Raw genomic sequence first — 22322 nt, forward strand, 5'->3', positions numbered from 1 at the left:
TTTTTATCATCCCCCCCCCCCCCCCCCCCCCCCGCCTTCTCTGTGGACGTGGGAGAAAGTGAAAGAAAGAAAAAGTACAACTCCTGTGTGATCAGACTTTTCTGGACAGTGATATCCCCCCACCCCCCAACACATTAGTGAAATAAGATGGTAATTTCCTGGGGCCAGGGTGTATCCAGGCAGAAAATGATAAAAGGAAATAAAGATAGAATGAAAAGGGGGGTCTCTTCCTCCATGCTCTTCCAGCAGGGGGGCTGACGCCGAGGTTAATTGAGGGGTTAACAGGGGGTGGTGTCGGCTGAAGGTCAGACTGCTGTTCCAGCCAGCGGGAGGTCCCTGCTCCCTCGTGAACCCGTCGAGTGTTGTTGGCCGTGTTCCCGTGTTAGTGCAAGCGCCGGTGCCAGGTGAGTAGCACCCTCTCTAATAGAGGAAGGAGCAGAGGAGGAGGGCTGGGCGGCGCAGAGGTTAGGCATGCGGCCATCATGAAACCTCACAGCTGCCGCGGCTCACGGGGGGTTAGCGAGAAAACACAAGTACACAAGTCGCCCATAAACAGGGAGGAATGTCGGGCGTTATGATAGAATTTAAGGGTGCAACCAGTTGCTGTAATGGTAACGCAGGTTGAGCCAGACACAGTTTCTATAAATGATACAGATTAGGATGGAAAACAAATTGATACACATTGTTTTAACGAGACAAACAATAAAAATGGAGAGAAATGGCAACAGCTGGAGTACAGATGTTGTTAAACTCCATTTGATTTTAGTACTATCCGTTATTCAACAGTCTGTTGAGGATTTTTTCGACTAAATCGATTAACCGGTTGGTCTATAAAGTGTGTGAGAAATGCCCATTAGAATTCCCCACAGCCCTAAGAGATGAATTCCTGTTTTTATTTGGACCAAACATCCAAAACCCAGATATCCAGTGAAATCGCATATACAGGGTCGCCCATAAAGTTGGAATAATTTGTCTTTTGTAGCGCCAAACAAATGCTATGCATGAATACATTTTCACCTGGTAATTGGGACACATAGTGAAATCATTGCACCTGGTCAAAAGTGATTATTGATGCATTTAAATAGGAATAAACAGAGGATTGTGTCTGAAAACACAACAGTGAATAACAAAGAAAAGACATCTGAGAAGCTGGAACCAGCAAATGTTTGGCATTTTTGCTTGGATAATGACTGTAATGATCAAAATAGTTGCCATATTGCTGGAGCTCGATATCAATGTGATTACTGAATATTTCAAGATGTTCCTTTAACTCGGTTTACTGTCGACTGCACACGTTTTTGAAGTTGATACCTTAGAAATAAAAAAGCACAAAAGTGCTGTAAATGACTGTTTAGTCTGTGCATGCACACGGGCATCGGTATCTGAGGAAACAAAGACATTTTATCATTTTGGAGCTTTAACACTAATCTTCAAAATGGAAATTACAAGATGCACGATACACAAGAATCTCCAAGAGGAGAGGCTTGTTTTGCCCCGAGGCGGTTTGCTAGTCGAACAACATAATGAAGAGCTGATGGTTGCAAAAAAAAAAAAGTATTGCAATACAAACATGCATTTTTGGAAATGTTTTATTTATTTTTTTTATATAAAACGGTTCTCTTTGAGATGGAAGATAATGTACAAAAACTAAGAAAAGTGGAGAAACGATGCATTGAGATGAAAACGAGAGAAGAAGATAAACACAGAACAGCATAGTGTAAGAAGACGACGAGCTACGTAGCTAACATTTTTTCTCTTATTTAGTTGAACTCTTCACATTATCTATTTTCTTTGACACTCGGTGTGAGTTAATCATAAACATGAAAATGAGGTTTTTAAACTTTCGGCACATTATCTGCTGCGGAGGTGCACATCCGACCTCCTGACGCACAATAACGCCATCAAGACGAGCTCTGCGTGACAGCACATTATCTTCGTTGGCGTTAGGAAGGGACTTTTTTTTTTTTTTTTTGGTTTTGTTGTAACCGGTTAGCAACTGTGCTAATGAAGGCCGGCATTAAGTAGCATCACTTAAACAACATCAAAGCGGATCTGGGAGACGAGGAAATGACTCGGCTGGTGAATCACCACAAACTCATCTCGAGAAACACAGAATTAAGGGGGAAGAAAACTGCCTTTACCCTGCATTGGTTTACCAGTTCAACATGACAGCTCGTGATTCCCTTTTTTTTTTTTTTTGTATTGTGAGTCACCGCGCTTGATACCACAAAGCCGCTTATACGGCAACCAGGGTCACCGGTTTTTAATTCCGTATCACACCCGAGCGCAGTTCAACAAGTCACACTTCCGCAGCGTGTATGTAAAAGAGCATCAAAGAAAATACTTGTGCCATATGCAGCTGACAAAGCCTAATCGCCGATGGCTGACATTAGAGGAGGACATTGTTTATCTTTACGCTGCAGGGTGAGTGTCCAACGCTGCATTTCCAGTATAAAAAACCCCCAGAGGCTTAAATACAGCCAAATGGGGAGAGAGGTGAAACATTTTCAATGACCTTCCAGCATGATTTAGTAAACAAATATGGGGTTATCAGCAATTTTGTGCAGTTTTTTTGTTTCCTTCTGTAACCACTTCAATATAAGATAACATTCTTTACATTTGCTTTTTTTTTTTTTTAAAAGTAGTGATGTCCTGATTCCCCCTTTGGTATTTCACCGGTTTCAACTGTTCTACAGTGCTACAGTAGGTAACTGTTAATGAGATAGACAGACATACAGTATGCAACTAAGAATGTAGGAACTGTCACATAAACCTTTTACAGTGTACAGTACTAAGACCGCAACATACGTTTTGGAGTAAAAAATATTTTTTAAAAAGTAAGAGTAAATATTTCATTTCAAATAGTTTGGTTTCGCGACACGTTGGTCCTCAAAATGAAAAAAAAAACAAACAAAAAAAGTTAAGATAAATGTAACAGCATTCCTGATGAAACAATAAAATCTGCGATAATAAATCTTACGCAAAGGGTAGAAAACTAAAAAAGGCACAATGAGTAGGATTTTCCCCAAAAAAATACTGTTTAGACCAGAGGTCTTCAACGATATATTGTATAAAATTGTGTTGCTTATTAAACTGGGACAATAATAATGTGTATTGCCTATAATAGTGCCTTGCATAAAAGTACTTCGTAATGATGTACGTAAACAATACTAATATTTATAGAACATATTTGGATTCTATATTGGCTTTTCTACACAATCGTCACAATTTCACAACATAACATTTAACAAATACAAATATTTATATTTGCTTATCATAGGTTCTAGTCATGTTAATGTGTATTTTTGTACATATTTACATTTTTGAAAAAAAAAATAAAAAAAAGAATCTGTATCTGGGGTGCACCGTTGTTGAGCCTGAAGGAGGAGGCGGGGCCTACTTTGAAATGTTACAAACCGCAACCGGACAAATCCTACTCATTGTGCCTTTAACAGATACAACTAACTACACACTGAAGATTTAATGGACACGTTCATATATCTGGAGTTACTTCAAGCTCCTGCTAAGCTGGTTTTGATGAAGAAGCCCAGTGTCAAAATACATCTTTCAAAGCATGCTTTACTCAGCCGACACCTCGTACTGCACACTCAGTCAGTCAGCACGCATAAGTACAACAACACACATGTCTACAATCACACACACACACGCGTTTCCTGTTGCTGAATTCAAAGTGACAGCAGCAGCAGTTTCCCCTCCCGTCTTCCATCCAGGGTCCAGTTATCCCCCCGCAGAGGCACGCAGGTCTACACCGGCGCCGGCGCCCCCCCTATGTGGGGAAGCAGATGCCGCAGCACTCCATACAGATCTCCAGGCAGTCCGACGACTCGCAGCAGGCGTCCATGATGCCGCAGTCCATGTCGCAGGGGCTGCTGCAGTCGTCGCCCAGGTCGTCGGTGCAGCAGCAGCAGCAGCAGGCCTCCGGGGCGCAGGCGCCGCACGAGGCCTGCGTCGCCACCATGTTGCAGAGCGTCAGGAACTCGCAGAAGAGGCAGGCCAAGATGCAGTGGACGCAGCAGTCTGGGTGGACGTCGAGGGGAAGGTGGAATTTAGCCAGGGGGAGGTAAAACAAACACATGGATCAAATGAATGAGTTGAATTAAAAGCAAACAGACATAAAGCATATAAAAAGATGTATCTGGAATAAATGAATATGTAGAAAAGCAGGCTGACAGGTGGAAGAGGGAAGGTATGCGGTAAAAAGGGTGAGGGTTAACTCGGTGGGAGGGGGGCTGAAGGAATAAGAGAAATTCAAAGAAATTAATTCCTCTCCTGCAGCTTTGATTAACCGACTGTTAAATAATTGTGGCATTATCATGCAAACTGCCGGGTTGATCACACAAAGACGATTAGCAAAAGTCCAAGAGTGTCTCCCGGTAAATAGGTGGATTAATGCAGGCAACGCTCACGCCACTGATTAACATTTAACCTCCGCCCACCTCCCGTCTTTAAATAGCCGGTGGCAAGTATCAGCTTGTTGTCGCACGGCAATAGAGGTTCCCCTTTAAATTACCAATATACCCATTAACCACCAGGAATCTGGATCAGTTTCATTAAAACGCTTCTGTCTTAAATGAAATGTTATGCAGGATGGTGGCGATGCAAGTACAAGAGTTAACATTCTTTAACTCGAGTCAGAAAAAACGGCATTAGATGAAATGCTAATTTGATATTTCATCAAATCATAGACCTCAATTTACTTGTTTTTGTCAAAGACATGAACTCAATTATTTAGTTATTCTAATATAAGTGATTATCACTTTACAAGTTACTTTTGAAATTGGATCATTTGTGCTTAGCCCACAGATTCCATCACTGCTTATTTACCGTTTCTAACCCTAACCCTTCCACACCTGAACTCGTGTCACTGAGCATCGTGCTTTAAGTGAGCCTGGCAGCCGTCTTTAAACCGAGGCCGGTGCAGCAACACCGCTTTGGAGTGTTAAAGAGACATGATGTGGATGCATGCAGGAAAAATAGCATTACAAACAGGGCACATTTGCATAACTTTCATCAGCCCATCTCGAACCGTCAGAAGGGGCTGTTACTGATTGAGTTAGAGGGAGAGCGAAAAAAGGAGGAGAGTGTGGAGGACGGCATGGGGAAGGCAAGCTGAGGACCGCTGGATGCTCATGTTTGATTAATCAAAGTAGAGGAGGTTTTTTTTTTTTTTTTTTTTACCCTATTTTTGTGGCGCTCTGGGCTGCGGAGCTGACCAGAAGCACTAGCTGACTGTGATACAAACAAGATAGAGAAGGGAACATGAAACGAGCAAGTGCTTGCGTGCACGTGTGTGTGTGTGTGTGTGTGTGTCTGAAGTTTGAATGCATCTTATTATCCTTATCTGAGGCCATAACACTGGCAGTGCTGGAAGATGCATGAGAATAAATTCTCAACATCTGGTGTGGACATCCGAGGAAATCGCTGTCGGGCTGGATTGTGGATTTTGTTTCATGGCGGCATAACAAAACTCACACTACGTTCTACTCTGGCGTCCGCCGCAGCAATACGAGTGCCACCGAGAACAATAAACGCTGCCCGGGCCGAAGCTCCACGCACCAAAAAACCCCCTCAAAGTTCACCCTAACAAACTTTGAAGGACCCAGAGGGTATAGCCATGCCAGCGTTCAGAACGTAACAGGCTGTGAATACGGTATAAACACAGTACATAGGCATTAAGCAGCGGCCGGCCATCTCAGCTATTCACTTGGATGTATAATTCAACACCAGCGATTAGTCTGGATCTTAGAGAAAGCCAGCGAGGAGGAGGAGGGGAACGAGGGAGGAAGGAGGGGGGGTCGTATACTGTACACAAGAGAGCCGGACGAGAGGCACATCTCGGAAAAACAGAGAGAGACAGACGGATAGAAAAGGCAGGCGGAGGAGAGTGAAACCAACCAACAGACAAGACATAACGGCGCACGCTGACACCGCTCCTGTTTAATGTCAGCGAGCGGCGATGAAGCCCAGAGTTTTTTTTTGCAAGGGTCCAAAAAAAAACAGCGTCCGGCGCCTCTGAGGAAATACTTTGAGACATCTGGAAAGCTTGCATCAAAAAACGAGGAGAAAAAAAAGGGAGAGGCATGACACAAAACAAGCTGGATGGGCCTCAGAGCGGCAAGCTGTGCAAAACATTCAAACTCACAAAGAGGGAGAGAGAGAGGGCAAGATGGACTGACGGATGAGAGAGAGAGAGAGGTTGATCAGACGAAGCCTTGGTGGCCGTGGGGATGCACAGAAGGCACACGTGGGTCAAGAGGGCACAGGATGTGGGCTGAATAGTGAAGGTCCACCACATGCACTTCAAAAGCAGGCCTGTTCATAATGTATGACTGAGGACTTAATGGATTACACACAATTAACAAAAAAAAATGAAGAAAAAACAAACCGGATGACAAGCCGCCCCGGCTGAACAAAAGCAACGCTTGCTAAACGGCTCCTCAGAAGGCGCCGCCGCCGGCGTTATCGCAGATTCTTGGCGTGTGCCAAGAATCGGGGAGCAGGGCAGAATCCCCAGAGCTAGCTCCTGCTAGCTTACGCCTCTTTCTATTTCCTGTGTTCAGGGAGGCTGTTTAGGAGGCTAATTTCACAGGCAAACAGATTATGCTAATCCGTGTAAACATTTCAAACGCCACAGCTTGGCTGTTTTTCCGGGGGGAAATAAATAGTTGAGAGGGAACATATTGATTTCCGAGAGCTCTCGTGTCTGCAAATAAGCAACACGAAAGCCGTAACGAGACGAGACTTGTTGAGCTGCTTTATTTCCCTGTTTTTTTTCTGCTCTTGATGATGGAGATCGTCTGGAGGATCTCCGGTGGATGCATCCCACCTCAACGTGTTGTGGATGCGGGCGGGAGCCTCCTTGTTTTTGTTCGATGCGATGCATATTTCAAGTCGAGCGTCATCAAATAAAGATCTGACCGCACACTTTTCTCCTCCCATTTCAACTTTGTATCTCAACCTGACCACTGTGAGCGTTTTTAATAACGCATCGCATTATTTCTCCGTCTTCACCTTGGAGCAGGAGAGCATCGTGAAAAAAAAAGAAGAAGAAGAAAAAAGGCAAAAAGCGTAAAGCCCTTGAGTTGGATGAATAGATAGGAATCTCTGCTTTTAAAGAAACACGCCTGAACCCTCATATTGTCCACAAACACATGCACAGCTCAGAGCGGTCGGAGGAGGGATGCAACGTTAATGAGGGGCCGGGGTGCTGACGTGATGTAGGGAGAGCCAAAAAGGGCCCAGAGAGGTGTGAGGGGCCGTGAGGGGCCCCAAGAAGGCTGGTCATGACTTTTAATAGGCACCCCGTGCTCTCGGTCCTCGTTAGACGGTCACACCTATCTCCCCAATGGAAAAAGGGGCCAGCCGCCCGCCTTCATTACCCGACTCACCTCCGCCTCGCACCTGACAGAAGTGATGGCTTCCCTGCATGGCCAACGCTCTCCGACTTGTTGTTAAGAGAAAATAAAAGCCACAGGAGCGGGACAAGATGTCATTTGTTTGACGGGGGTGATAAATACGAGAGGTCATGCACTCCCATCATTAAAAAGTGAGAGAAGGTAAGAATTTATTATCAATAGCTCGTGAGGCAGTATTTCAGCAGAGCCTTCAAAGAATAGCCCGTTGGACGGGGAAATCAGTGTGATGGCACTGTTGATTAGGGATGACATTTTTAACGACACGATATTTGTATTTAGAGAATAAAAGCATGTTGCATTTCTCTCTTTTAATTCATTATTTAAGTGATTTTATCAAAATAAATCTACCAATTTACGTTTTTTTTTTCTATAACATGGAAAGATGACAAAAAAAATCATCAGTAGTGCAATTATCAGGAGAATTATCATTATCGGGTATCAGAGCACAATTCATTATCATAAACTGGATCTGCCTTTTCATACATAATACAAATTCATTTGATCATTTAATTGACAGGCCTTTATTCTTGAGACATCCCTGCGGACGATACGATGGATTTATGACAACAGATGCAGAAAGAGAAGCACTCAAGCAGAAGTTGGTATGGATGCGTCTGTGCTCTCTCCTCCTCGCCATCATCACCTCGCGTGTGGGCACTCACCCTCTGGTAGCGGAGCTTTCTGGGAGCCCGTGGAGCTGCCTTTACTGCGTCGGCTGCTGTCACTGTTGACCGACAGGCTGGACCTCAGCTTCCTCTGCATCCTCTGTGACACCGGCGTGGACGGCTGCCTCCTGGGCTGCTCTGTCGTCATCGCAGCGGCCGCCGCTGCTGCTCCAGCGCCGCGGCCCGACTTGCCCGTGGCGGCGCCCGTGCTGATGTTGGCACCGCAGGAACACGTGGCCCCGGCTACGCCAGGGTGGATGCCGTTGCCATTACTCAGCGCGGGCGTGCCGGTGCCGTTGTGGCGAAAGCCATTTTGGTCCTTCCCAGCGTCTCCCTCGGCGGGCTTCGAGGGCCCCGGCTGGGGCTGGGGTTGAGCTGGAGGAAACAAAAAGGATTGTGTTTATTGTTTAATGACAGTAAAGTGATCACATTCTCTTTTATTTAGCCGAAACTACTGCAAGCTCAGCATCTTATTACAAGACAATCAAATTAAACAGTAGACTGCTTGATTATTGATGCATGTTTTTGGTTAAAATGTGGAGGAAAAAGCACCAAGGATGAAAAGGAACTCGTGGTTTAGTTTAATAACTTCCTTAATATGTGTAGGATCTACTTTTATGGAAGCCAAAGAGTTGTGGGTTCCTTTCACGCTGTAACTTTATTTTCTAACTGAAGACAACTTTGTCGGCACTCTTTGCTCTTGTGATGTGCCTACACGGCAACGGAGACGCGCCTAAATCACTTCTCAGCAAACCCTGCCAGCATTTCCTAACGTGATCATATCGATCACATGGCAAACATCTCAAGCGGGAGTGACAGGGAAAGCGAGCGGAGAGATATAGGAAGCGTACATGTGACAGGTGCACAGAAGCCAGCGCTGTAGGCAGACAGGCGTTTGCGGGTGCAGCACCCAGGGTGAGTTACGGCGGAGAAAAAGGGGAGATTAATGCGTAAAAAAAAAAAAGAAAGAAAAAGGAAAGGCAGCCTGTGATACTGTGCATATACAAAAAAAAAAAAAAAAAAGCTGCTGTCTGCAACGGTAATGATCTCCTTTCCTCTGAAAGCAAGGAGATGGCCTTTCTAAGTGTATGTGTGACAGCCACAGAAAGTCAGGAGACAGCGACCTGTCTGATAAGAAAGGAGGCGAAAGATGTGAGTGAGCAAAAGGAGGTGGCATTTTACTGAGAGGAACACCTGCACATTCAGCTCTACTGGGAGTTACTCCTACATTACCTTCCCTCCACATCAGAGCCAGCGTGTGTGTGTGTGCGTGTGTGTGTGCGTGTGTGTGTGTGTGTGTGTGTGTGTGTGCGTGTGTGTGTGTGTGTGTGTGTGCACGAGCACGGTTAACTTGAGATTTGGTGAATTATTCATCTCTTTTTAAGTCTGTCTGTGTGAACCATACTTACTCCGGTTCCCCCCTATTCTATACTTTCTGTATATACATCGGATATCTCCTCCTTACTCAACAGCTGTTGGAGCTTGTTGAAGTGTCCCGATAGAATAATCAACAAATCTTCTAAAGTGGATGTAAACAGGGAGTGAACTTAATGTGAAGCTGGTCATTTTTCCTCCCATCTGTATATTCTTGCTGTCAGCTCACCAACAAGTGCAATTACAGTTAACAAGAGAGGGAGGGAATCTCAGGCCTCATGCTTTTTAACAACACATCACCCTGGGAGAGGTCGACATGAACGCGGATGTAAAGCAAAGCAATTAAATACACACACTGGGGTTTTTTTTTTTTTTTTTTTTTTGCCTTCTCCTCATTCGGGTTTCCGCGCGCTGCCTCGATAAACAAATATAGACTTTAGGGATCAGGATTTCATGCAATTTGAATTAGACAACTGGGTAGCGCACGATAGAATTCATTATGCAGTGATTTAAGACCAGGTTGATGGATTTTCTTCTCCAAAAGGCAAAAGCCTCGCAGCCCTGCTCGTGACAGTGCGGGGAGAGAGACTTAAAGCTGGCTAACAAGGAGACCCGGAGTAGGCTGCATCTGTTGTTGTTCTGGAGTTTTACCTCTGACAGCTCGCCATGTTATTCGCCCCCTTTTTTTTAATATATGCACTTCACTAGTCGTTTGCTTTAATGCTCGGCAAACCATTATCATAAAGGAAGCGAGGAACACACACACACACACACACACACACAGTGGGCCTTACATGGGTCAGCCAAAAGAGAAAAAAATCAATCACCCACAGTGTCTTCCATAATAACACAGTAGTCCTTCCCATCTAGGTTAAACTCAAATACACATAAACACACGCTCACGCACAAAAAGGCCAAAGTAGACCGGGACGGTATAATTACGTCTCCTTTTGAGGAAGTCAAGCTTTCAATTTCCCGAAGTATAAATAGTTATTAAGGAAACCGCCACGTAAAAAAGCGGCGACTCAGGTTTCTGACACGCTGCAAAGCCCTAAAAAAGTGGTCGGAGTGTGCGGAGAGAAAGTGTGCCTCGGCAAAAGGTCCCTGCATGGCTTTATTTTTAATCTTGATGAGCGCCGTGACCGAGATGAATGGACACGATGGATAAATATTCATAATCATTGATCATGATAATGATGATGCTGTCAAAGATGGCAATGAAGGACTTGTAGAGTCAATGTGAGATGAATGAAGAGGAAGTCCTGCAGTACAGCGAAAGAAGAAGCATTAGCACACGTTAAAGAGTACTTTGCTGTTGTGTGCTGTAAAACTACAGAGAATATAGATTCAGGAAAAAAAATACAGCATTCGTCAAGTCCACTTTGAAATGGATCCAACAGCTGCTGGATTGAAAAAATCTAAATGAATCAGACTGTGAACTGTAGTATGTATGCTTAAAAGTGTGCATACGACTTCTTTGAGCTTTTACTATGGGTTGACACTAGAGCCCGACCGATATATCGGCGGGCCGATATTAGGCATTTTCCAAACTATCGGTATCGGCATTTATCATGGCTGATAAATGAATACAAAACACCCTCATAGAACTTAACAGAATTTGTCTCCAGTCTTGTTCGAAGTTATATTTATGAAGTTTACCAAGTCTTTTAATACCGGTAACTTTGTGTTTGGTTGTTGTAAGATAAATAAGCAAGTTAATTTTTAAATTGCGTTATCATATTATTTTTGTGAAGACTCATAAATAACTACAAATAACTAAATCTGTTAATGTTTTGTTACGCGTTTCTGAAATAAAAAAAAATATCGGCCGATATATCGGAGTATCGGATTTTTAAATCAAACATTTGTATCGGTATCGTCCTTCAAAATCCTGTATCGGTCGGGCTCTAGTTGACACATGATTGGACTTCATAATTTCATAGTAATGTGGTTATGACATTTCTGAACATATAGTTGAATTCTGCACCTCAGGATTCGGCCGATTAATGCAAATATGAGCTGGTGTTTTGCTAAATCCTGTCAGAGTAACACACACACACAGCGGGAAACAAAAACAGCATCAAAATTCGATACTAACAACTCCCGGCAACTTTTTAAAAAAGTTGTGCAGTTGCCACAAGATTGTTGAGATGGGTAGGTGTCCTGAGATAACCGAAAGCACAAAACCTGACAGGTTGCAATGAAACACCATGTTTTGGAGAAAGAAGTGGACGCACGCATGCACACACACCACACACACACACTTCAAATTGGACTTGTAACCGCCCTATTTCGAGCACATCAACAACTGTTGAGGGTGTACATTTGTAGTTGAATAAAACATGGTACTCCCCTGCACACGCTGTCACACACATCACAAGGGAAACTAGGGGGTGAGTGGTTCTTGACTGTCTAAGCAGCATCCCAATTTGGTCCCAGCTACTAGTAGCTGACAGGCTCAAATATCTGGGGAGCATTTTTAAAAGGCCAGTGTTTGATGGATTCATGAAGAACACACAAATATAATTGCCATTTGTCACTGAGTCTTCAGTGGCGGGGCGCCACACAGGGACCGGAGCGCCGGAGTGCCTGGAGAGCGCCGGAGCCGCGCCGGAGCTGCACGCGCTCTGTATGTAAAACCGAGTATATAAACACCTCCGTTTTTTTTTTGTCACGGAAAATAGGTCCTACAGGAGGGAGCCGGAAATTGTACCCAAAAGACAGAAGAAAGGAGAGGAAGAGTACGTATATAAATATATATATATGTATATGTCACATGCCTACTGGATCCCACCCACACACCCACATAAAGAGGCAGACCTACCAGGAAGGAATATGCATGCATGCATGTCAACTGAAACAGAACTGCATAAACAAGAATTCTAAAATAGTCAAAGAACGTGCAAATATAACACAGAGGTCAAAGAGGGCGGCGTGGAGATTCTCATTTGCACACGGCGTTGCCTAGAGTCGCAGGTAAGGCGGGGGAGAGGATCGGGCATCCACGCCAGCTCCGGCTTTCTAAAGCTCAGTCCCTTTTTAATATTAATGCCCCGGAGACCGAGAGAAGAAGGAGAAAGGAAGAAGAAGAAAAAAAAAAGGTGTTTGCCGAGGCTTATTAGAACGCCCATCATAGAGAGCATACAGTTATTCAAATGTCACATCATGTCAGCCAAATAAACACCGCCATCCAGATCTTGTATTTATCTCCTAATAGCCGTTATTACGCGCCGCGGCGAGATTGCGAGTTAAAAACCAGGGGAATTGGAATACGGGAGCGCCTTTTATTTTGGCGTTATGAATCCCAAACAAGCGGCGGGGGCAGAATGCACGGGCGACAGTTAGCTCTGAAATGCAAATTCTACTAACATGGCCGGTGTTTTGTTTATCTTTTTTTTTGGTGCCTTGTATTAGAAAAACATGTATATTTTCTGCTCGGCTGGCCATGTACCTGCATGATTGAAATGCTAATTTGTAAATGTGCAATGACCTAGCCAGACTCCTCTCTCACCGCCAGCCGCCGCCCCTCCTCTCTCTGCCAAAACAGCCTGAGGTATCATCTCTCCTCCTAACAAACAGCAGCGTGTGGAACAGCCCCTGCCTTTCAATCCAAAGGGATATATTTTCTCATTAGAAATTATACATCTTCCCTGTCCATATTTATAGACGCAAAACCAGGGGAATTATACGGCGGAGAGAGAGTGAGAGTGAGAGAGGAAAATAGTACAATGAATGTTATTACAAAAGGGCTCTGATTGAAATTTTCCTTGGGCGTATCAAAGCCTCGTTTACCGTTTGACCTTAAACTCCGGGACAAGGACTTCCTTTATTGTCTAGAAGGACGCATCGGGAGGAACAGACGAGCGACTCCGGGATCATCATTCAAGTGTCCCAGCACAACAACAAAAAACCTGCAAACTGTGATCAGCATCAATATAATGCAGACATGAGCGGCGTGAAAAGAGAGCAAATTGGCGGTGTCAACTGATGACCAACTTGCTTTTGATTAAAAAACATGAAATAAATGAGATGTGGGACGCCATGCAAACCTCATTGTCTTGAGTCGTTTACAGAGTGGACACGAGCTAACAGAAATGTCACTTGTTCCGACAGATATGGAGGAAAAAAACAACTGGACATCACACAGCAATCCTGGCCCTGTCATTCCAAACGCACGCACACAATGTTTTGTATTTGCCCGAGATAAAACGGCGATGATGGCGGGCGGCGATGATGATGACCGCTGAGGATAGCTAAATTACCTGCTCTGATATTGGATCCTCATCAGCGAGTGACATGTGTGCGTGGGCGTGTTATGGCAAACCTGCAACAGGAACTCTATTAGCTGTCTTCACCTGTCACGGCTGATCACGTTGTGTTGCATCTCATTTAAACAGGAAACATCACATTTTTTTTTCATTTTTTTTTTCGGTCCATCCCCATTCCGGGGCGATCAGTCAATATTGCTCAGCTCGTTTTAATTCTCGGTGACAGCCGTTCAAATTTGGCTCCTCCAACCTGCTAAAAGGGGGAGTGACACGTTTACACACCCCCTCGCCGCCGCCGCCGCCGCCGCCCAACAAAGAAAGCAGGGCGTCGGGGATTTACTCATTTCGAATTTTTGCTGCTGATTGAGTGGAAAAAAAGGGAAGTCCCTCGGACCTTGTTCTGCTTAATTACATTTTACAGTAGCGGAGGCAACTTGAAAGACAAGTGCTCGACTTGACGACGCCAACCTCTCGGCGTACGCCGTGCGTGAAGACGATGGCGAAGGTGTGTGTGCTGGGAAGGGGGGGTCGGTGGTGGGTCATCAATTATCCTTTGATTTCCAAATGGAACATTTTCCCAGATTAATACGTCTGACTGCTATCTAAATCATTGAAAGTCCCAATGAGATGCCATTTTCTCTTACATGAATCATGTTGAGGGGAAGTCATTCACACCAACCCCCCCCCCGAGCTCCGACCGCAGAACTCTCCGGTCTCTCCACTGTTGTGTGGAATTTGGCGCCGTGCTAATTTGAGTGCTACTAATGCAGCAGAAGGCGAGACACCGATGAGCGTTCAAAGCCGGCTGCTGTGAGAGACGCTAAACGCCGCCTTATTCTCGCCCTCTCCTCATTCCTTAGATGAATTTGTACAAGCCTGTTTCTGCATTAAGCTTTTGTCAAACGCCCCCCCCCCCCCCCCCCCTCATCTGTTTCTCACCATCCGAGAGAGGAGAAGCATGAAGTCGGTATCTTTTAAAAAAGCTGCACATCTTGCACGGATTTAGGCTTTACACGGGCTAGCTCCCCACAATTTCTAGAAAGATCAATTATGACGTGACTCAGAGCAGGCCTGAGGGAGCTGCCAGGCTCCGTACTCCCACCCCCCCGAAAAAAAACGTGCTCCACCCTCTCCTCGCTGACGACTCAAAACAAAAAAAAAAGGAGCAACAGAGCGGGAGTGAAAAGGGAGGGGAAGGGGGAGTATTTTCAGTTTCAGTTACATCGATGACTCAAATATTCCAACAGCTTCAAAATCTCCCCGCCGAAACAGAAGTTCCACAGGAAACTCACCCGTTTTGAAATCCGACGGCGTGCACATGCGCACATTTGTGCCCGTACACATATACAGGCACGCATGCAAAGCAGCGGACAGCCACACGCACAGCAAACAAACACAGTGTGCGTCGGAGGCAGATCCACTCCTGGAGTCAGGGATGAGGGATCTGGCAGCAGCGCTAACCACTCCCTTAAAGCCAAAATACAACCGAGGTCTGACTCCGGGTCAGAGGGGGGGATAGACAGTCTATCAAAATACCCCCACACCTAGTTCCTTTATTTGCTCAGTATCAATCTCAGCATTAACCCTCTGCTAATGGGACAGCTGTGGGTCAGCGCCTCGGATCTTCGGGACGCCAATCAAGGCCTTAAGCTGAGAGATCAGCCTCTGGGACGGAGGTGCTCGTCTGCCTCTGAGTGGCTTTTTAAACACGGAGACGCCCGTATCGATTTTAGCTCCAGACCTGAAAAAGAGTGGAGGTAGGGAGGGAGGGGATCGCACGAGCCAGGGTCAGTGTCAGCTGCGGCTGTCTGGACGGGAGCCTTCCAACCCCCTCCCCTGGTCCCCGGTCACCCTCCGCTGATCAGGGGGGCCTGACAGAATGACCTAGCAGGGAGGCACTGAACCTGCAAACACGAAGGGGCCAAAGAGCTGGAAGCTCGAGAGGGCCGGGGCTGTGCGGGGGCAACACCAGCAGAGATCTCAGTAATAGAAAAGGGTTTTAACCTTAATGTTGGAGCCAAAACCCTGTTAGAGGCCAAGTAATCCACCCCAACCCCCTGCACTGCTCTCATTTGAAAAGGCAGGTTTTTTTCTCTCCATCTACCTCGACGCTGTCATCGGTTGGGAGGCGGTAAACATGAGCCACGCCACCTACCTCTCCTTGAAATGAGCCTGTGTGTTGTGTAGGACTTACCAACTAACCATCAATAACTGCAAGTATATATTAGTCTTTAATATAAAGTCCGTACTTTTATAAAAAGGTAATATTTTGGATGTTGCTGCCAAAAGAACCAGCTAGACACAAAGGTCAACCGGTGTTAAAAGGACTTTGAAAGATGAGTCTTTATGTTCAGATTCTCTGCAATAAAAAGAAAATAGACATATGTAGTAAGTAAGTACTGCAGTCTTTTGCAGTTCATGAATTGAGGTATGCATATCTATCATCATTTGGCTCAAGTATTTTGAATATCTTTAAAAAAAAAAATTAACAGTGAATAGGCTCGGGCACTTCGGGTAAAATATGCTAATTAACACACTTGAAATTTCCCATATGAAATCCATCTGCATCAAGACAATGAGAAAATAATTACAACAGAGGTAGAATTACAATGGCCATGTTAATCAACCCCTACACTAGCATTTCACCCTATTTATACAGTTTTTGATTCTGTGACCCACTGGTAAGTAATCACTTGAAAATGATGGTTCCGTTTATAATAGGTCTATGCTTTAGACACATTATTCCTGCAGAGGCAGGCCCTATGAGGATTACAATAAAGATGTGAATCTTGCATACCAACAAATCGGCCTCCCTATGGCTGGTAAAAAAAAATCTGAGAAAAGAACAACTGGCTTGGGGTTAAAAAGCCTTTAAGTACTTAAGTAACTTTGGAATATATAGCCAATGAGGAAGAGTGTGACAGCCTGAGAGTGTTGATTCAACACTTCAGCAAAAATATCTCCGCGCTGATGATGAAATTAATGACGAAGAGGCACTTGCCCTTTGTTTTATCTTAGTCCAACTCTGCCAACTGTCTGGTATCATAACACTTTATAGTTTTGTGTATAAATCTTGATTGTTGCACTGTCGAGGAATCTTTCCTTGGGAGAAAAAGGTGGGAGTGCGAGACGCTCCCCCTCCCTGTTAAACAATCCCTTTTACGGCATTTATTAGGGGTCACAAATTCACTTCCGAAAGGTCAATTCTGCGCACAGATAATAACCTTGAAGGTGTGCCACTAAAGAGTCCAATCAGGGATTCACACAAAGGCCAGACTAATGTCTACCTTAAAAAAAAAAAAAAAAAAACAGAGTCATGCTATTTGACCTTCCTCTCTCACTACAGACTTTAAATGATAAAAAAAAAAAAAACAGGCCCTGTTCTTGCGGGAGCTAGTAAGGTCATCTTTATCAACCGCAGAAGCGTTTAAAGAAAGAAAAAGTATTTGACAATCCGGTGAATAATGTGACGATTAAACTCCGAAAACTGGTGCTGGGTGGTAGCAATTTATTCTGGAGGCAAAGGGAGGCTGGGCCCCTGTTTGCAGGAGATATCAGCTGCTTGAAAAACCCAGAACGGTCTCTTGAGGAATGTCCGTCTCCCCCACAAGATCATCCCTCCTCCCCCAGGATGGGGGAGCCACAGAGGAACCGTCCGCTCACAAGGGCCAAACAGGAAAGGCAGAATTCATTCCATCCAACAAGCCGCAGTGGTTTAAAACCGTGTGAATTTATGATCACAAAGATAATTTCAGCTTTTTAGGTCACACCTGATGATTCATTGTGTGGCACGGTTCAGTTACTCACCCTTGAACACGCTCTCCTGAACGCTTAAACGTGGAGGCGCCGCCATGTTTACATTCCTTCTTTGAGGGGACCCGCTGCTCAAAAAGAAGCAACTTGTCAAAACAATGTTGTCATAACTGAAATAGGATATGCGCTGTTATTGCAACGTTACAATAGGCTTCCTCTTGTTGTGAAAAGTCCACGTCCGCAAAACTGGACACAACTGGAAAAACAGCGAGGGGCCAGGATGTAGGCAGGCAGATGATTTCTTATTGATTTCCTGTTTCCGCGGCGAAGAGGGGCTCTCAATTACTCCCCCCAGCCCCCGCCCGCCTGCGATGCAATCTGATTGGTCACCTCAACAAACAAAACCACAGTGACACTATGACACAAATAGGTTATGTTGAGCCCCTGAAATGGAAGAACTTCCAGCTTGGATTTAACCGCAGACAGAAAGAACTGTCACAAAGATTACAATTTATTATCATAGCACAGATTTGGGGTCTCGCCTTTGTTTGACATGACTATTTATGCTCTGTTAACCCTCAAAGTAGCATATCTTCATCCCTGCAACATTCCCTTTTACCGAGCAGTGTGTGCTTATAAGAAAGGATGTCGAGGTGTGTGTGTGGGGGGGGGAGCGACATCAATTACAACGCAAAACTGTTGTCACAGGGGCTTATCTGCCGAGATGAAAGGAAAGCATGCCTCCCTGCAGAAGTGCAACACACCTGCCAAGCTAGAAAGACCCCTTGACAGAAAATCTTTCTTTTTCTTGCAACTGAATCTCTTTTCCTCGCTGATTCAGTAAACAAGCCGCCGGCAGGTCATTAAGTCGATACGAAAATAAATGCAAAAAAAAAAAAAAAAAAGTAGGAAAAATGGCGCCCTGGAAAAAGTTAACAACCTCAAACTGTAAATGCAAACACAATCCTTATTATAGCTCGCCACTTACATGGATGGAAGCAATCAGCTGCTATTAGTCTCTGCTGACACATCTCACTCTTCTTAAGAACAATAAAACACACACACAGCTTTTACTTCTCCCTTTTGTGACCTGCACTCTGTAGCTCGGTATCAAACTAATTTCACTGCAACGAGAGTGCATGGAGACTTAATTAGACCTGCTTGTAACTCGAGCACTTTCAATGCAGAATAATTGTTTTGTTCGCGTCAGGACATTTGCATGAAACAAATGTGATTGTTTCAGTTATAATACAGGTTTCTAAAGTAACCCAAGTTCATAAAGTCACATTATAAGATGCAGGAAAAGCCAACCCATCGTTTAACGATCTCAAATGTATGTTATTGGTGTGGTGGATTACTGGGAGGAACAATATGCCCCAATGTTGTGTTAACAAGCTGACATTCCTACAGCACCATTCTGCCCCCCAATAGGTAAATGTTTGGTATAAGGGGGGAAATGTGGCTAAGATGCAATCAGTGCGTAGAAAGAGTCGATGCCAGAACCACAAACAGGATTTCCCTACTTCCAAAACACTGGGCTGCAAAGAAGAAGGAGAAGGGGAAAAAAAGAGGACCGAGAGTTCTGGCAGAACAAGGGCGCATACCAGGAGACCTCGCTGCCATCTTGGTTTTTTGATTGCCAATATTGAAGTTGGCCAATCCTAACAACCACCAAAGATTATAACCATTTCAATGTGAAATAAAACTGAAAAACGGCCGCCGCATTAAGCGCAACCATCTGATTACACAAAAGCAAAGCATGTTAACCATTTTCCCCCTCCCTCCAATTAAACGGCTCATCATTAAAATAACACCAGGACATCCTTCTGTCCACACACACACACACCTTTCCCCATGTCATTAAAACTTACTTCTTACAGGCTGGCGGCAATTAGGCGTCTCCTCGGTCACGTGACTCTGTCCGTCGGCGGCCGGTTTCTCTGTTCTTCCCGACGATTCGCCGTCGCGAGCATCTGGGATCACGAAGCGTTTCATGTTAAAAAGGAAACAAACCTGTTGCACACAAATATGATGCTGTGCAGAGACGTACAAGAGGGGGCTCCGGTTGTTTAATTTTACGTTATCCTATTATGAGCTTAACGTGCATTACAGCCATTCCTCCCTCCCAAAAAACCACATGTAAACTTTTACTGCACGGTCAGGCCCCGGTGGGCCAAATACCAGGGAGAGCACGGCGAGCCAGGAGGTGCAGAGGCCACTTATTTTCGCCAGAAACAACACAGGCGGCTGGCAAACGGTTGCACAACATGGCATGGCGGTTCAGGTAAAAAAAAAAAGGCCTTGCCAGAGCTCTGGATCTCATTTTCTTCCCTTCGGTTCCCGGGTGTGCTTCGACCTGCCAAGCGTCTTTTTCACTGCCATAAAGGCCGCATTCATATAAATTGGAACAAGTATGCGGGGCGAAGAGTCGAAGCCAGATAGCTGTGCAAAAAAACAAAACAAAACACGAGAGACGGTTTCACTCATCTCTCTAAACCGCGTCCTCGACTTCAAGACTCACTGACGCTTTTGCTGGTTGCACACTGCTGCTTTGTTCAGTAAATAAACCTTCCACACTGACTTTATTCACCGGTCAGGTGCCAGGCGCCTGCTGCTCGTGGCTCGCACGTTCATTTTTTTTCAGTTAAATACCGTCTCTTGAGCCACTTTTGCTGCTCTAAAGACGAAGAAGAAGAAGAAGAAAAAAAGAAAGTGAGGAATGATTCAGCAAAAGCTAGCGATGTCGTTTACCAAAGCTTGATGCGTTTGTTCCAGTGCTACAACACTCTCTGTTTGTAAGCAGTGATGGATGGGCGAGCGGAACGGATGAGGCCCGGAGATAGATATGGCGCATATCTCAACCCGGCGCTGATGTATGGTAGCGGCAGTTGCCTTAGCAGTACTGTGTGATGCATCGCAGTATTTAGTGATCACAGTTAGAAATAAATTGGTCTATTCTCAGTACATCCACAGTCCCCTGAGAGGGGAAATCCAGTCTTAACTGCACGCGCCTTTGAAGGTCCGGCGAAAATCCATTCGCAATCCAGCAGCCCCAGTGATTGCTTACTTTGTCCTACTTTGCTATTTTTTGACAGTGCCATAATGATGCTTGGTATAAATAGGATGGTTAACGCTTCATTGCTTGTTTGAAGAAAAATGAAAAAAGGGGGTGTTGGGGGGTAAGCTTATTTTACATGTGATAATCTTAGGGGGCAACTAGGAAGTTAATTAAAAACTATAATTGGCTGTGGTTGCTGTTAATAGTCACCAGGGCGTTTCTTCAGACTTTATTAAGGGGGGAAAAAGCAAAAACATTATCAAAGCTTAACACTAGAGCACAGATACTGATGTATACTAAAAAAAAAAAAAAATCATGATTATAATTTTAAAAAAAAGACAAGGCTGATATTGTTCCAAGCAGAACGATGAATGCTGATATGCACCAGTAATCTGTTAGTGTAATCTGTTCATTTTCTATATGCCACACCCCCCCTTATTTTGTATTCCACCATGTTAGAATGTACAACACAAGTTCTTGACAGAATATGTCACTGACATTTATAGCTGGGCTGCGTTGCCAGTGCACTCGCTCCAAAAACACGCAACTTTTTTCTCAACTTGTGCATTTGCAGTGTCGGGATTCTTTGAACGCAACACGTTTGTGGCATGTAAATAAAAGAAGGGTGACAGCATTGACAGCAGAACTATGTTGGAGGGTGTGAACCAGCACAGAGGCATATTTACACTTGGAAGTTAAATTACGTGTTGCTGGAGTACCTCTGGGAGCCTATCTTGGTCCCCTTGGGAAACTGACCCCCCAAAACTTTAGCCACCTAATTACAACTAATTCCCCATGCCAGTGGCCTGCATCCTTACCTGATGTTGACAGCAGGGGCCTCGTCTCTCGCTGAGGGCCCTTCCCCGGCCCTGGCGGCCCATCCGGAGGAAGAACGGTCTCCTTAGACATGAGACTCTCGTCTTTTTTTTCTGGGGGAGGGGGGGCAGAAAGAAGACGCTGTTCCTTCCCTTCCCCTCAGCGCCGTGAACGTCTCATCGCCAGCTCAGTCTTGAGGACACAAAGCAACACCGTGTCATGACTCAACTCGAGACAGCAGACAAAAAAAAAAAAAAAAAAGTGACGTCGAGCTGTAAAAAAAAAAAAAAAAAAAGTGTGGAAATTTCCCTTCTCTCGCTTACTTTTTTTCTTTTTACATAAACTTGCCGAAAGTATGTTTGTACACACGCTTCCTCTTTTTTTTGGGAGCGCCGTTTCTAACTACGTGTTGTTAAGAAAGTTAACTTACCTTTCAAACATGACAACTCGCTTCAAATCCCATCCTTTCCTTCTTCCGACTCTTTTCCTCGAGGCGTTTGGGGGAAAAAAGTCCGAAAACTTTTTGTTTCCGGTAACTTTCCTCGTCCCACTTCGACGTTGTTGACGTAAATATATGTGAATGTATATCAATAATAATCCTCTGGACGCTGTCGACGTTCAGTGTTGGTAGTTCGCTGCGGATAATTGCGTCTCGAACATTTTCATCATATCCGGATTCCTGCAGAGCAGCAGCCAGTGGAGCGACTCTTCTCTGCCTTCGCTTCCCTTCATTGGCGGCGGGGGAAGCGAACAAAGCACCTCCCTGAACATGTGTCCCCAAAAATAAAGTTAGGAACAACTGCAAAACTAATTAAAGCGGACGTTGTGTTTATTCGACATGAAATTACGTTGGGAGAAAAAACAAAATGTAATTAAAAAAATCTGTCAAAATAGCATATTTAGATGAGAAGAAAACATTAAATACAGATGTAATGAATAACAAAAATAAAAC

The 22322-nt window shown here is 44.7% G+C and overlaps 1 protein-coding gene across 1 annotated transcript; it reads right to left on the reverse strand.

Annotated features, from left to right (window-relative positions):
* Positions 1–1571: 1571 nt before the first annotated feature.
* On the reverse strand, positions 1572–22115 carry mdfic (MyoD family inhibitor domain containing). Its single transcript, XM_084038973.1, has 5 exons — positions 21801–22115; positions 21373–21562; positions 19368–19469; positions 8099–8476; positions 1572–4038 (listed from the first exon to the last, which is right to left on the reverse strand). Exons 2-5 carry the CDS (start codon positions 21461–21463, stop codon positions 3788–3790), a joined length of 822 nt encoding a protein of 273 aa, XP_083895099.1. The 5' UTR covers positions 21464–21562; positions 21801–22115; the 3' UTR covers positions 1572–3787.
* Positions 22116–22322: the final 207 nt, after the last annotated feature.

This window comes from Eutrigla gurnardus (genome assembly GCF_963514095.1).
Source record: "Eutrigla gurnardus genome assembly, chromosome: 21".
NCBI lineage: Eukaryota > Metazoa > Chordata > Actinopteri > Perciformes > Triglidae > Eutrigla > Eutrigla gurnardus.

What these genes read in the sequence shown, in the direction of transcription:
- mdfic (XM_084038973.1), bottom strand. Translation starts at nt 21,463, where the DNA reads ATGTCTAAGGAGACCGTTCTTCCTCCGGATGGGCCGCCAGGGCCGGGG. An exon ending in GCCCCTGCTGTCAACATCAG is followed by an intron (nt 19,470 to 21,372) that starts GTAAGGATGCAG and finishes TCGTGATCCCAG; the next exon opens with ATGCTCGCGACGGCGAATCG. An exon ending in TTGCCGCCAGCCTGTAAGAA is followed by an intron (nt 8,477 to 19,367) that starts GTAAGTTTTAAT and finishes TGTTTCCTCCAG; the next exon opens with CTCAACCCCAGCCCCAGCCG.